Raw genomic sequence first — 14496 nt, 5'->3', positions numbered from 1 at the left:
CACTGTTTAAAGCACTGTGAAGCTGCGGGAATGATTGAGAGGAAAGCCGCGTCTTTACCAGTGATAAGAAGCTGATTCTGAACAAAAGTTGAGCGCGTTGTAGTGCATATTTATTCAATGACATGTACACACAACAGTATATATTTGATCTCTTATTTTTTGACATTTTAGGGGAAGCTTCCCTTGCAGTCTTAGAGCAATCGCCTCTGGTGTAGACACACACAAACTTGATATAAAAAAGTATTTGATATTTAATAAATTAATAGAAATAATATTATTGTGCCATATTACAAAAAATAATACAATGATCAACACATTTGGAGAGTCTTTCTTTACCAATTCAAGTCATTACAATTTGCACTCAGTAGTACAGGGCCTGAATTTTCTGAAAATGTGTATAAATTGGACTCCACGAACATATTAAGACTTTTATAAGCCTTAAATAAACATCTTAAATCCATCTGATGAAGAGGAAATGTATTGACGATATAGAGGTTTTTTAAATAATTGAATATACAGGTGCATCTCAATAAAGTAGAATATCATCAAAAGTTAATTAATTTGAGTAATTCAATTCAAAAAGTGAAACTCCTATATTCTATAGACTCATTACAAACAGAGTGATCTATTTCAAGCTTTTATTTCTTTTAATGTTGATGATTATGTCTTACAGCCAATAAAAAACCCAAACATCATTATCTCAGAAAATTACAATATTATATAATAGAATGTTATATATACAATATAAATTAGAATATTATGTAAGACCACTTTAAAAGGAATTTTTAATAATATGCATTCAATACGTGGTTGGAGCTCCTTTTTGCTTAAATTACTGCATCAGTGCAGCGTGGCATGGAGGCGATCAGCGTGTGGCACTGCTGAGGTGTTATGGAAGCCCAGGTTGCTTTGACAGTGGCCTTCAGCTCGTCTGCGTCATTGGGTCTGGTGTCTTTCATCTTCTTCTTGACAATATCCTATAGATTCTCTATGGGGTTTAGGTCAGGCGAGTTTGCTGGTCGATCAAGCGCAGTGATACTGTGGTCATTAAACCAGGTATTGGCACTTTCGGTAGTATGGACAGGTGCCAAGTCCTGCTGGAAAATGAAATCTGCATCTCCATAAAGTGTGTCAGCAGAGGAACACATGAAGTGCTCTGAAATGTCCTGGTAGATGACTGTGCTGACTTTAGACTTCATATAACAGAGTGGACCAATGCCAGCGGACGACATGGCTCCCCAAACCATCACGGAAACTTCACTCTAGAAGCTGTGTTGTAGCTCAAGCTGTCTTGGAGTCCACTCTTCTTCCAGACTCTGGGACATTGATTTCCAAATGAAATGCAGAATTAACTTTCATCTGAAAACAAGACTTAGGACACTAAGCAACAGTCCAGGCCCAGGTGAGACACTTCTGGTGTTGTCTCTGGGTCGTGAGTGGCTTGACACAAAGAATGCGACAGCTGTGACCCATGTCCTGGACACGATTGTGTGTGGTGGCTCTTAAAGCACTGACTCCAGCAGCGGTCCACTCCTTGTGAATCTCCTCCAAATTTTTGAATGTTTTTTTTCTTGACAGTCCTTTCGTTCTGATGTTTTCCCTGTTGCTCGTGCACACTTTCTCCAACTCTTTTTCCCTTCCATTCAACTTTCCATTAATATGCTTGGATACAGCAGGAGGGTGTCAGTGACTGCCTTCTGGACATCTGCCAAGTCAGTAGTCTTCCCCATGATTGTGGAGCCTACTGAACCACACTAAGGGACCATTTTAAAGGCTTAGGAAACTTTTGCAGGTGTTTTGTGTTGATTATTTTAATTTCCTGAGATAATGGCTTTTGGGTTTTCATTGGCTGTAAGCCATAATCATCAACATTAAAAGAAATGAACCTTTGAAATAGATCACTCTGTTTGTAATGAATCTATAGAATATATGTGTTTCACTTTTTGAATTGAATTACTGAAATAAATTAACTTTTTGATGATATTCGAATTTATTAAGATGCACCTGAATGTCACAAGGTCCAATCAGAGAATAATAGATACATGTTATGGAGCTGGTAGTTGGTGACACAGTCACAATGTAAGATTCCACATTGTGTTATTTATATTTTAATATAAATGATAAATGGGACAAAAATATTTAAAAATATTTGTGTTATATTCTCTTAATTCTCTCTCTCTCTCACTCTCTCTCTCTCTCTCTCTCACACACATTCACTCACTCATTCACTCACTCACACACACACTCTCAGTGGAGGTGAAGATTGTAGGCCCTAGAGACCTACAGGTGAGTGAGCTGAGCTACAACTCTCTGCAGCTCTCTTGGAGTCTGGCCACTGGAGACATTACCGGTTACAGACTGCTGATCACTCCTGTGTCCCCCAAGGGCCATCTGCTCCCAGCTCAGAACAGACAGGTGACACACACACACACACACACACAGTGTTCTGTAATGAAATCTGCCAACTAATCTTTTCAGAAAGCAAATGTAATCAGTTTATTTTGTGAAAAATGATATTAGAGGCTTTTCCAAATGTAAATACGTTCTGAGGCTCCTCACGTTTTGTCTCAGATTGATCTTAAAGGAGACGTGGGAAGTACCAAAGTAACAGGGTTGACCCCTAAGACTGAATATTCACTCACTATCTACGCCATCTACCCTGGACGCATCGGAGAATCCTCCTCCACCGTCACAGAGACGAGTAAGTGTCACAAAGAAGAGCACGGTCAGGACAAAATTGAGTTTTTCCATCTTGTGGTTTTTACACTGTAATTTTACAAGTGAATTTAAAACTGAAGTGGACATTGTGGGCGGCGCGGTGGTGCAGCAGGTAGGTGTCGCAGTCACACAGCTCCAGGGACCTGGAGGTTGTGGGTTAGATTCCCGCTCCGGGTGACTTTCTGTGAGGAGTGTGGTGTGTTTTCCCCGTGTCTGCGTGGGTTTCCTCCGGGTGCTCCGGTTTCCTCCCACTGTCCAAAAACACACGTTAGTAGGTGGATTGGCGACTCAAAAGTGTCCGTAGGTGTGAGTGTGTGAGTGAATGTGTGTGTGTGTCTGTGTTGCCTTGTGAAGGAATGGCGCCCCCTCCAGGGTGTATTCCTGCCTTGCGCCCAATGATTCCAGGTAGGCTCTGGACCCACCGCGACCCTGAAATGGATAAGCGGTTACAGAATGAATGAATGAATGAATGAATGAAAGTGGACATTGTCTGGAATGACCTGGAATTAACTATATTTTACATCTACTTCCATTACAAGTTTTTGTTCCTTCAGCCAAAATGTAATATTTACCGTTCATCGTGTGAAATGTCTAAGGAAAATACCTTATGAGGTCTCTGGGGTCAGTTTGATCAGTCCTTCTCAGAAACAAATCCTCCAAAGAAGTCTTTCTGTTGCTGTTTTATTCTCTCTAGCTCCTGTGCCTCCAGTAGCGAATTTCCGCCTGATCGAGGAGGGGCTGTTCTCCTTGCGTCTTGGCTGGAGTTCTTCTCTTGGCCAAGTGGACAGCTACAAAATCTACATCCCAAGAAGTGAGCAGCAGGAATCTAGAGAGTTGTAGAATCCTTATTATATTCAAAGGAGTCGTTCACCTTTGAGATGGAAACTGATACAATGTTTTAGTCGTGGATCTGACTTTGTGCTTTTTGTCCTCAGCTGACAGACCTGGGTTCACCTACGAGCAGGTGCTGCAAGGCGACGCCTCTTCTCATGTGATTGACAGCTTGCAGGAAGATAAGACGTACACAGTCAGCATCTACGCCATTTACCCTGAGGGGCCCAGCGAGCCAGTGTCTGTTGTTGGGAAAACATGTATGAAACACTCTCTCGCTCTCTCTCTCTCTCTCTCTCTCTCTCTCTCTCTCTCTCTCTCTCTCTTGCTCTCTCTCTCTCTCGCTCTCTCATTTAATCCAAAGTGGATACTACAATAACGTTAGTAAATTTGTTTTTATATGCATTTTTTATATGGATCTAATCCTATTTTTAGGAAGTGTAGTATTAAGTACTGACCACCAGGAGATCACCGATTCTGTACCTAATGTTACCTCAGACATCTGAAGTCAGGAGTCCAAAGTCCACAGCTGACCTTATTGTCTTGAGGTGCATAGATAAAATGGCATTCCTGCTCTCCTCATCACAAGCACAATGCAAAGACATCTGTTAGCTGCTGTAGCAGATCTGGCCAGTTTTCGTTCTCCCTCAAGAATGTTGAACACTCCAGTGACATTGTGTTAGCTGTAGTTCAAAAGCAGTAGTTAGCTTCACATGTCTGAGAGGAAGCATGTGTTCCTCACACTCCCAGGTCGGCGGTACAGCGCGTGATTGTGAGTCTTTAATATCTAGTGGAATTGGCAATGACTAAATCAAAAGGAGAAAAAAATAATCCCAGAAATTATCAAAATAATGTTTACTTTTCATACATTTACATGTATGAGTGATATGTAGTATTTAAAAGGAAAATCTTTCTGCTCTTTAAGGGCAAAGAATCCCAAATAACATCCATTCCAGGTCATTTACACAAAATGAGGGCAATACGCTATGAATGTCTGGGATTCCCAAGCACTGAACGGTATGAATGTATTCATTCTAGATTCATAATGTAAGGCTACTTTAATATTTGATCATTTGATTGTATGTCACTGTTGCAGAAAAAAACATTTACATTGTGATCATGGCTAAATGAAATTCATTAATTCATTAATATGCAAGTTGCTGTCTCAATATTTCGAGATACTATCTCATTATTTAGAGATACTAAGTCAATATATTGAGATACTATCTCATTATTTTGAGATACTAAGTCAATATATTGAGATACTATCTCATTATTTTGAGATACTAAGTCAATATATTGAGATACTATCTCATTATTTTGAGATACTAAGTCAATAAATTGAGATACTAACTCATTACTTTGAGATACTAAGTCAATATATTGAGATACTATCTCATTATTTTGAGATACTAAGTCAATATATTGAGATACTAACTCATTATTTTGAGATACTAAGTCAATAAATTGAGATACTAACTCATTATTTTAAGATACTAAGTCAATATATTGAGATACTATCTCATTATTTTGAGATACTAAGTCAATAAATTGAGATACTAACTCATTATTTTGAGATACTAAGTCAATATATTGAGATACTAACTCATTATTTTAAGATACTAAGTCAATATATTGAGATACTAACTCATTATTTTGAGATACTAAGTCAATATATTGAGATACTCACTCATTATTTTGAGACAGTATCTCATTATTTTAGATACTAAGTCAATATATTGAGATACTAACTCATTATTTTGAGATACTAAGTCAATATATTGAGATACTAACTCATTATTTTGAGATACTAAGTCAATATATTGAGATACTAACTCATTATTTTGAGATACTAAGTCAATATATTGAGATACTCACTCATTATTTTGAGACAGTATCTCATTATTTTAGATAATAAGTCAATATATTAAGATAGTATAGAATCTCAATATATTGACTTAGTATCTCAAAATAATGAGATAGTATCTCAAAATATTGAGATAGCAAATTGCATAGTAATGAAAAACAAGAACTGGGGCCTTTTTTTGGCAGAAACAGGCTTCCATAGATTACCTTTAAATGTCTGGTAAAGTTTCCATTTTGGAGATTGGAGTTTTAATTTCAATGGTGATGATATGTAAAAAATACATGAGCTTTCGTCACACTGACGAACTGTGTGGTTTGTAAAAGAGATTTAAAATAATAATAATCATAAAACATAACTGAAATTGAGTTGTGACTCCATTTGCTTGATAACATAAGGTTGTAAACAGTTTGCCTGGGCGCCCTAATCTTCTGCACAGTGCTGCACCACCTCCTGTATTTCACTTTTACATGTCTGTAAATTATTGAATATCATCCAACAGAACAGTATTTGTCAAAATGGCAGTCTGTGTTATCTGTGCATTAAGTGATCAGTTTACTGGAGTTTATCAAATGGAAACACGCTGGTAATGTGTATGTACAGTGAGGGGCCTTCACCACTAGGTGGCAATATAACATTTAATCACACAGACTCGTATTCTACATTAGGCAGACATTTTACTTGTGCAGCCTATATGACTTTTGCATATACTTTCCATATTATTTATATTCTACTGAATGTGACTTGCATCACACCCGTTTTTACTGTCCTCTGTCTTTTGCAGTGAAACTGGTTCCCGTTGAGCAGCTGCTGGTGCAGAACGCCACTACAGACACAGTACAGGCTCGCTGGCTCCCAGTGAGAGGAGCCTCAGGGTACAGGATCACATGGTCCTCTACAGGTACCTGCCCTGTGCATCAAACACCAGCCAGAAACAAGAGTCCTCTAGCTCTAGCACAGAGCAGCTCACTGATCTGAGTGGCTCTTGGTCAAATAGGAAGTTCCACTTATATCAGTGGGGAATTTGGGGAGTTTGTCCCACCCTTTCTGCAGTAACAGTACTAGTCCCTTTACTTTCTTTCTTTCTTGCTTGCTTTTTTCTTTTTTCCTTCTCTTTTTTGTCTGTATTTAATGCTGTTCCCTTTAGAGGATGTGTTTAAACCAATCATTGTGCTAAAATATTCTCACCTAAATACAGAGGAACCTCTACTTAGGAACTTGATCCGTTCCGTGACCCGGTTCGTAAGTGGAAAAGTTTCTCTAGTCAATTTTCCCCATTTAAAATAATGGAAAAGCAATTAATGTGTTCCAGCCCCCCCAGTGGAAACAGTAATAAAAAAGAAATAATAAAGTTGTAAGTGGTTACACATCGCTACCTTGAAGACGTGACGACTGGCTGGAGGAGTAACACAGGCACTGGTTGTATGACGGGAGGTGGGGGGTGGGTGGAATAACGGAGAGTAGGCGGTGAATGTGGGGAGACGAAGCGTAGATACGGCTTAACTTAGCATGAATTTCGATGTCTGCTTTTTACGCTAATGCTAAATTGCTAAAGCTACAATGTGCTAATCTTAAAAGCTCACTCAAGTCTGGGCGCTGGGAGACTCGCCTATTGGGGTCAGTGGCCATTTCCAGCCGCCGGCTCGGCGGAGGCTCGGGTTCGTTTCTAGAGTCATGGTTCATTGGTGGAGGCAAAAAATTTTCAAATGCCCGGTTCGTATCTTGGAAAGTTCGTTAGTAGAGGTTCCACTGTATGTAAGTTTTCCTACGACTGTGATGTGCATAGCAAGTTGTTAACTCTCGTTATGATCACAGTGGACATGAACAATTTAAACTCATTCATTCATTGTCTGAAACCGCCTATTCAGTTCAGGGTCGTGGTGGGTCTGGAGCCTACCTGCAATCACTGGGTGCAAGGCGGGAACACACCCTGGAGGGGGCACCACTTCACAGGGAGACACACGCACTCACACATTCATTCACACCTACGGACACTTTTGAGTCGCCAATCCACCTACCAACGTGTGTTTTTGGACTGTGGGAGGAAACCGGAGCACCCGGAGGAAACCCACGCAGACACAGGGAGAACACACCACACTCCTCACAGACAGTCACCCAGAGGAAACCCACGCAGACACAGGGAGAACACACCACACTCCTCACAGACAGTCACCCGGAGGAAACCCACGCCGACACAGAGAGAACACACCACACTCCTCACAGACAGTCACCCGGAGCGGGAATCGGACCCACAACCTACAGGCCCCTGGAGCTGTGTGACTGCGACACTACCTGCTGCACCACCGCGCCGCCCTACAATTTAAACTGCAGTAGCTTATTTATTTTAAATGTCATTTTAAAATTACTTTTAAAATACTATTTACATCCTGATAGTGATCAATAAATCACAAAATACTACTAATAAAAAAAAAACATCATTCTATGGCAAATAGAAGATTTTAAACACACCACACTCCTCACAGACAGTCACCCGGAGGAAACCCACACAGACACAGAGAGAACACACCACACTCCTCACAGACAGTCACCCGGAGGAAACCCACACAGACACAGAGAGAACACACCACACTCCTCACAGACAGTCACCCGGAGGAAACCCACACAGACACAGAGAGAACACACCACACTCCTCACAGACAGTCACCCGGAGGAAACCCACGCGGACACAGAGAGAACACACCACACTCCTCACAGACAGTCACCCGGAGGAAACCCACACAGACACAGAGAGAACACACCACACTCCTCACAGACAGTCACCCGGAGGAAACCCACACAGACACAGAGAGAACACACCACACTCCTCACAGACAGTCACCCGGAGGAAACCCACGCGGACACAGAGAGAACACACCACACTCCTCACAGACAGTCACCTGGAAGAAACCCACGCAGACACAGGGAGAACACACCATACCCCTCACAGACAGTCACCCGGAGGAAACCCACACAGACACAGAGAGAACACACCACACTCTTCTCAGACAGTCACCTTTTCTCATTTTCTAGACCTGACTTTCTTTCTATTATTTGTTTAGCGGTGTGAGCGGTTGAATTTTTGTGCAAGTAGCCCACTAGATTTTAGTTTTTTTTTTTTTTGTAGTGCCGTGTGAACCTAGCCACCTTCCTCATTACCCCCCACATTTGTGTGCATTTTCCAGTGTGAATGTGTGCTCATTTTCACTTGTGGGTTGTCCTGCACATGACTCTACAGACAATTGGCTAAAATCTACTGAGATATCTGCACAAAAGTGGAGTTCCACATGAACTTACAACAGTTTGCAGTGCTAAACAAAGAAAGAAAAGTAAGACAGAAGTGCTCCTCTGTCCAGCACTTTCTCTCAGAGACTCCTCCAGCTGTACTCTGGAAGTGTGCATTCATATATTTTGAGGACGTGGTCTGGAAGCAGGGCTGAAGACAGGGGGCGTGATAGTATTTAGTTGGATATTTTAAACACTAGCATACCTTGCTGCTTTCTACAAAATGACCAATTCCTTGCAAAGAAATGAATGCAGTTTCGTCCTCTTTGTTTCCAGAGGGCCACATAGAGAGCGTTAACCTTGGAGACAACTTTAACTTCTACATGGTGCAGGGGCTTCATCCTGGCACAGAGTACACTGTCACCATCAACCCCATCTTTGTGGACATTGAAGGACCTGTCACCACAGCCAAGGCAAAGACACGTAAGAGGCAGAAGAACGCTCGTTTGAGTAGCTTCTCTATTACAGGAATATAGCTGTTGTAATAATATGTGTACATACATGACTGGAAGAAACATCTAGAACCTGGAGTAAACTAATTTTCCTCTGTGTCTGGGTCCCAATCAGTGGAGAGCAGTGCAGTGCAGACTCTGAGGGCAACTGCAGTGAGCACCAGTAGTGCTGTAACCTCTTGGAACGCAGTTTCTGGAGCCACTGGATACAGACTGGCCTGGGGTCCGACTATAGGTAAAATACAGTCACTTCTGTTTCTCAGCCCTAACTACCACACCACCAGCAGCACTGAGAATGATCCACCCTCTGAAAGCAGAAGCTTTGAAGAAGACTCCTCAGCTCTTGCGCCTGTCAGTACTGACGCACCATTACCCTCCACATAAAACGAGCAACCTGTGGACATGCTGTAAAGAAACGAAGCACAGTGACTCACACTTACGGGCGTGGCGTGAAGATAAGTTTAAATCAGGACCTCTGCTTCAGAGAGAGGCATGAAAAAAAAGACATTGAGGAGGGAGGAGGAGTTGAGGGGATTGATCAAGGCAAGATGGAAGATCAGAGATAGCCAAGTTCACCTCACATCACTTCTGGGTTTTATGTGTGTGTATAATTATGTCTATATTTGAAGTCTGTGTCATATCCCTCTCACTGTTACTCACCTCTCTGTTCCCTGCCTGTGTGAGGTAAGCAGAAAGAGAACTGTTAAATATAGCAGTGTGTGTGTGTGTGTGTGTACCAGGAACATATCAAAATGTGAGGATGAAAAACTGCGTACACACTCCCACTTGTCTTGTCTTCCTTGTGGGGACCTCCAGCTGTGCCACACAGTGTAAATCATGGTATTTTAATTTACGTACTGTAGTGTTAGAGTTCACAAACCTTGTTGTAGTTTTCTCCTCACTCCATTAAACTATCTTCAAACTGGGAAGGGGTTGTTGTTGTTTATTAGTTGCGCCAGAGGTGTTGGGAGTCGAGGATTGTCTAAAACGTGCAGGGCAGTGTTAGGATTAGAGTTAGGGTTGAGCTAGTAGTAATTATGGAAAGAAACAATGGTCAGTTTCCACAAAATGAATGGAAGTCTCATTTGGAAATGTCACTGCAGTTCACAGGAACAACCGTGTGTGTGTGTGTGTGTGTGTGTGTGTGTGTGTGTGTGTGTGTGTGTGTGTTTATATATCTTATAGAATTTGTTGGAAGAGATCGTCCCAGGCAGCTGGCTTTAAACAGCAGCACTACTGAGTACGTCCTGAAAAATCTGGTCTATGACACAGAATATGTGATCTCCCTCTACGTACTCTTTGGGTCTGCAGTGGGACCTGGCATCACTGCTACGTTCAGGACATGTAAGCTCTCTCTCTCTCTCTCTCTCTCTCTCTCTCTCTCTGTCTCTCTCTCTCTCTCACTCTCTCTCTCTCTCTCTGTCTCTCTCTCTCGGTCTCTCTTTCTCTGTCTGTCTGTCTCTCTCTCTCTCTCTATCTTTCTCTCTCTCTCTCTCTCTCTCTCTCTCTGTCTCTCTCTGTCTGTCTGTCTGTCTCTCTCTCTCTCTCTCTCTCTCTCTCTTTCTCTGTCTCTCTCTCTCTCTGTCTGTCTGTCTGTCTGTCTCTCTCTCTCTCTGTCTCTCTCTCTTTCTGTCTGTCTGTCTGTCTCTCTCTCTCTCTCTGTCTCTCTCTCTCTCTGTCTGTCTCTCTCGCTCTCTCTCTCTATCTTTCTCTCTCTCTCTCTGTCTGTCTGTCTGTCTGTCTCTCTCTCTCTCTCTCTCTCTCTCTCTCTCTCTCTCTCATCCACACCACACACACACTCCACAGCCCATATAAAAATCTCTCACCCTGAATGTCTGATTTATACACTGCAGCTGTTATCTACAGTAATCTTGTTCATACCGCTCAGATTTTTAGATGAGGCAAAATATTAGGATCTCTCACAGAAGATAACATCGATTATGGTATACAGTATGTCAATGAAAGAACAGAAGATGCAGAGGGTAGTATGAGTAAAGCTGATGTTGCTGCCTTTTACCTCTTTGTTCCCAGCTCCCCTCGGCTATGTGTCTAATTTCAAGGTGACGTCATACACCAGTTCCTCTATTAAAGTGGCGTGGAGCCCCATCGTAGGAGCCACTGAGTACAAACTGACCTGGAGCTCAGGTAAAGCGTCGTTGGCTGACCTGTACCTCTGGAGAGCATGTCTTGCACCCAGGAGTGTTCACTAATGCATGATGTATCTTATCTACAGACCTTCAATCTGTCCCTTGCCTTGTTTTTTCTTCTTCCTTTTCTTTTTTTCTGGACAGTAGGTTATTATTAGGATTTATTAAAAAACATCTGTGACCTGCGTATTTTAACTTGAATAGAAACGTATGCATGGTCTTCTGTGCTCTCTCAGAAGGTGCAGGTCCACAGAATCATTATCTGGACCGGAGTGTACTACAACACAGCATCACTCGTCTCCGGCCAAACACACTCTACTCTATCAGCATTCATGCTCTCTTTGGCTATACAGAGGGGCCGGAGATCTCTCTCTCCCAACAGACAGGTACGGACAAGCAACGGTAATCATCACTTACAGGTGACATAACAGTCAAATTGTTGTATGTTGAAGTCATGGACAACAGGAGAGTTACAGAAGTGGTGTAGCAGAGTGTAAATGTATTTACAGTATAGGGATTACCAGGCAGGAGTAAACACACACTCACAGAAATATTCACAGAAATACCAGGTGAATGAAAGAGTGCACAGTGCTGTGCACAAATGTTGCTGAACCCAGGAGGCCTGGAGAGCACAACGGGCTTCAGGGTTGATATGATGGCCCCCTCTTCACAGGGCAACACACACACTCACACATTCACTCACACCTACGGACACTTTTTGAGTTGCCAATCCACCTACCAACGTGTGTTTTTGGACTGTGGGAGGAAACCGGAGCACCCGGAGGAAACCCACGCAGACACAGAGAGAACACACCACACTCCTCACAGACAGTCACCTGGAGGAAACCCATGCAGACACAGAGAGAACACACCACACTCCTCACAGACAGTTACCCGGAGGAAACCCACACAGATACAGGGAGAACACACCACACTCCTCACAGACAGTCACCCGGAAGAAACCCACGCAGACACAGGGAGAACACACCACACTCCTCACAGACAGTCACCCGGAGGAAACCCACACAGACACAGAGAGAACACACCACACTCCTCACAGACAGTCACCTGGAGGAAACCCACGCAGACACAGAGAGAACACACCACACTCCTCACAGACAGTCACCCGGAGGAAACCCACGCAGACACAGAGAGAACACACCACACTCCTCACAGACAGTCACCCGGAAGAAACCCACGCAGACACAGGGAGAACACACCACACTCCTCAAAAACAGTCACCCGGAGGAAACCCACGCAGACACAGAGAGAACACACCACACTTCTCACAGACAGTCACCTGGAGGAAACCCACACAGATACAGGGAGAACACACCACACTCCTCACAGACAGTCACCCGGAAGAAACCCACGCAGACATAGGGAGAACACACCACACTCCTCACAGACAGTCACCCGGAGGAAACCCACACAGACACAGAGAGAACACACCACACTCCTCACAGACAGTCACCTGGAAGAAACCCACGCAGACACAGGGAGAACACACCACACTCCTCTCAGACAGTCACCCGGAGGAAACCCACGCAGACACAGAGAGAACACACCACACTCCTCTCAGACAGTCACCGGAGCGGGACTCAAACCCACAACCTCCAGGTCCCTGGAGCTAGCTGTGTGACTGCTGGAAAGAATGTTATTCAGCACCATCTCAAAATTTCATGAAAAATGTATAGCCTCCTTAGTTACTCGTCAGCCAATGAAAATACATATGAGCACAGTTACTTGATGTGATTCTTAGATCCAAACAAGCTACAGCTCCGTACTCACAGCTGATGGTGGGACTCGGACTGTTGGTTCTGTGTGCTGTTCACATTGAATCCTCCACTGTATCAGGTTACATATCAGTCTGTTACTGACAGCTCTTACTTAACAAACCCAGAAGAGGAAATAGCTGATTAGTTAATGGTGGGTTTCAGGGACAGACAAGAAAGGACCAGGACAAGTTCCGCCTGTTGTTCCCAAAGAATCACCTGATATCCGCTGATTGATTGACAGCTCCTGTATTTTTAGCTCCCAAGTTCAAGCTGCAGCTGTTTAAGGCAGTGTGTGTTTTAACTTTAGTGCCCTGTGTGTGTCTGCTGTCAGCATGACTGTTATCATCTCATCCTATACTAAAGTCTGTACTTTTTTCAGAGCCTCACACTGTGAAAAAGGAGCTACCATTTACTGTTTAAGGCTAAACTTAACAGGTTTTGTTCTTATCTAAAATGCACCATTTTGAAAACACACATACCGTATATAGCACCAAAGGAACATACTTTCCAGTCTTTTTAGTCTGTATTTCCAGTAAATAACGATGACAACTAGCAAACACATTTATTCAACCAGTGTTCATGGCTTTTGTGGAACCACATTGTTTTTTTACACAATGCTTTTAACACATTCATTCCATTGTCTTTTTCTTTTACGTTTGGCAGCCTCTCTGACTGATTCAGAGCAGATAGAAACAGTGAAGGAAGTAAAAGTGGTTGATATAGGTGTAAGCTCTTTCACACTGTCCTGGAGGAAAACATCTCGAGTTACTGGCTACAAAGTCACCTGGAGCCCTTTTCATGGTGAATCCTGAGACCCACTCATAACACACAGTCATCTAGAGTAATATCTGCTTCAGAATCTTTAAATCTTTGGTTCCGAAATGCCAATTTTGTTGAATGTTTTGTATTGCGTCCATCGCTTCCTTAGGTGGAGAAGAGGAAAGCGAGATGGTTTCATCATCCAAAACATCATACACCATCTCTGGACTACCAGCCAGCACTGCCTACAAGATCCAGGTCACATCAGTGGTGGGGGAACGAGAAGGAAGCTCTGCTACTGTGACAGCACGCACCTGTGAGTTAATTCCCTCGTAACACACACTAGAGCTGGGCGATATGAGCGCAAATCAGTATCACGATTAATTGTACATTTTACCATGATTACGATTAATGAACGATAATGTTGTTGTTGTATTTACGACGCTCAAAGCTCAGGGGCGAGGCTTGTGCTGTAAATATGCTCCACTGTTAAAGCTGGGATATTTTTTCTAATGTTGCAGGGAGCTTGTTTATATTCGGTGTATTATTGTGCTTTAGTCGCTGAAACTGTTTTTTCTCAGTGACTTCTTTTTGACTTCTTTTTCTTCAGCGTCGTCTTAATTAAAGTCAAAACAAAACACGCCAAACCACAGATGCTGTGTTTT

The 14496-nt window shown here is 42.7% G+C and overlaps 1 protein-coding gene across 4 annotated transcripts in view; it reads left to right on the top strand.

Annotated features, from left to right (window-relative positions):
* col7a1l (collagen type VII alpha 1-like) overlaps positions 1-14496 on the top strand; it is a 116327-nt gene that overhangs the window by 30817 nt on the left and 71014 nt on the right. For all 4 annotated transcript variants that reach the window (XR_010802150.1, XM_066667536.1, XM_066667537.1 and 1 more), the window contains exons 7-18: positions 2252-2415; positions 2572-2701; positions 3413-3529; positions 3654-3809; positions 6198-6314; positions 8972-9118; positions 9263-9382; positions 10333-10491; positions 11179-11292; positions 11531-11680; positions 13736-13873; positions 14001-14147. Coding sequence is in view for 3 of the 4 variants with exons in the window: in XM_066667536.1 (XP_066523633.1) it covers positions 2252-2415; positions 2572-2701; positions 3413-3529; positions 3654-3809; positions 6198-6314; positions 8972-9118; positions 9263-9382; positions 10333-10491; positions 11179-11292; positions 11531-11680; positions 13736-13873; positions 14001-14147 (1659 nt within the window). In the remaining variant the exon portion in view is untranslated. The remainder of the gene's footprint in view (positions 1-2251; positions 2416-2571; positions 2702-3412; positions 3530-3653; positions 3810-6197; positions 6315-8971; positions 9119-9262; positions 9383-10332; positions 10492-11178; positions 11293-11530; positions 11681-13735; positions 13874-14000; positions 14148-14496) is intronic.

The sequence above is a fragment of the Hoplias malabaricus genome, chromosome 4 (genome assembly GCF_029633855.1).
Source record: "Hoplias malabaricus isolate fHopMal1 chromosome 4, fHopMal1.hap1, whole genome shotgun sequence".
Taxonomy (NCBI): domain Eukaryota; kingdom Metazoa; phylum Chordata; class Actinopteri; order Characiformes; family Erythrinidae; genus Hoplias; species Hoplias malabaricus.
The sequence above is the reverse complement of the archived record's forward strand: the minus strand, read 5'-3'. Positions and strand labels throughout refer to the sequence as shown.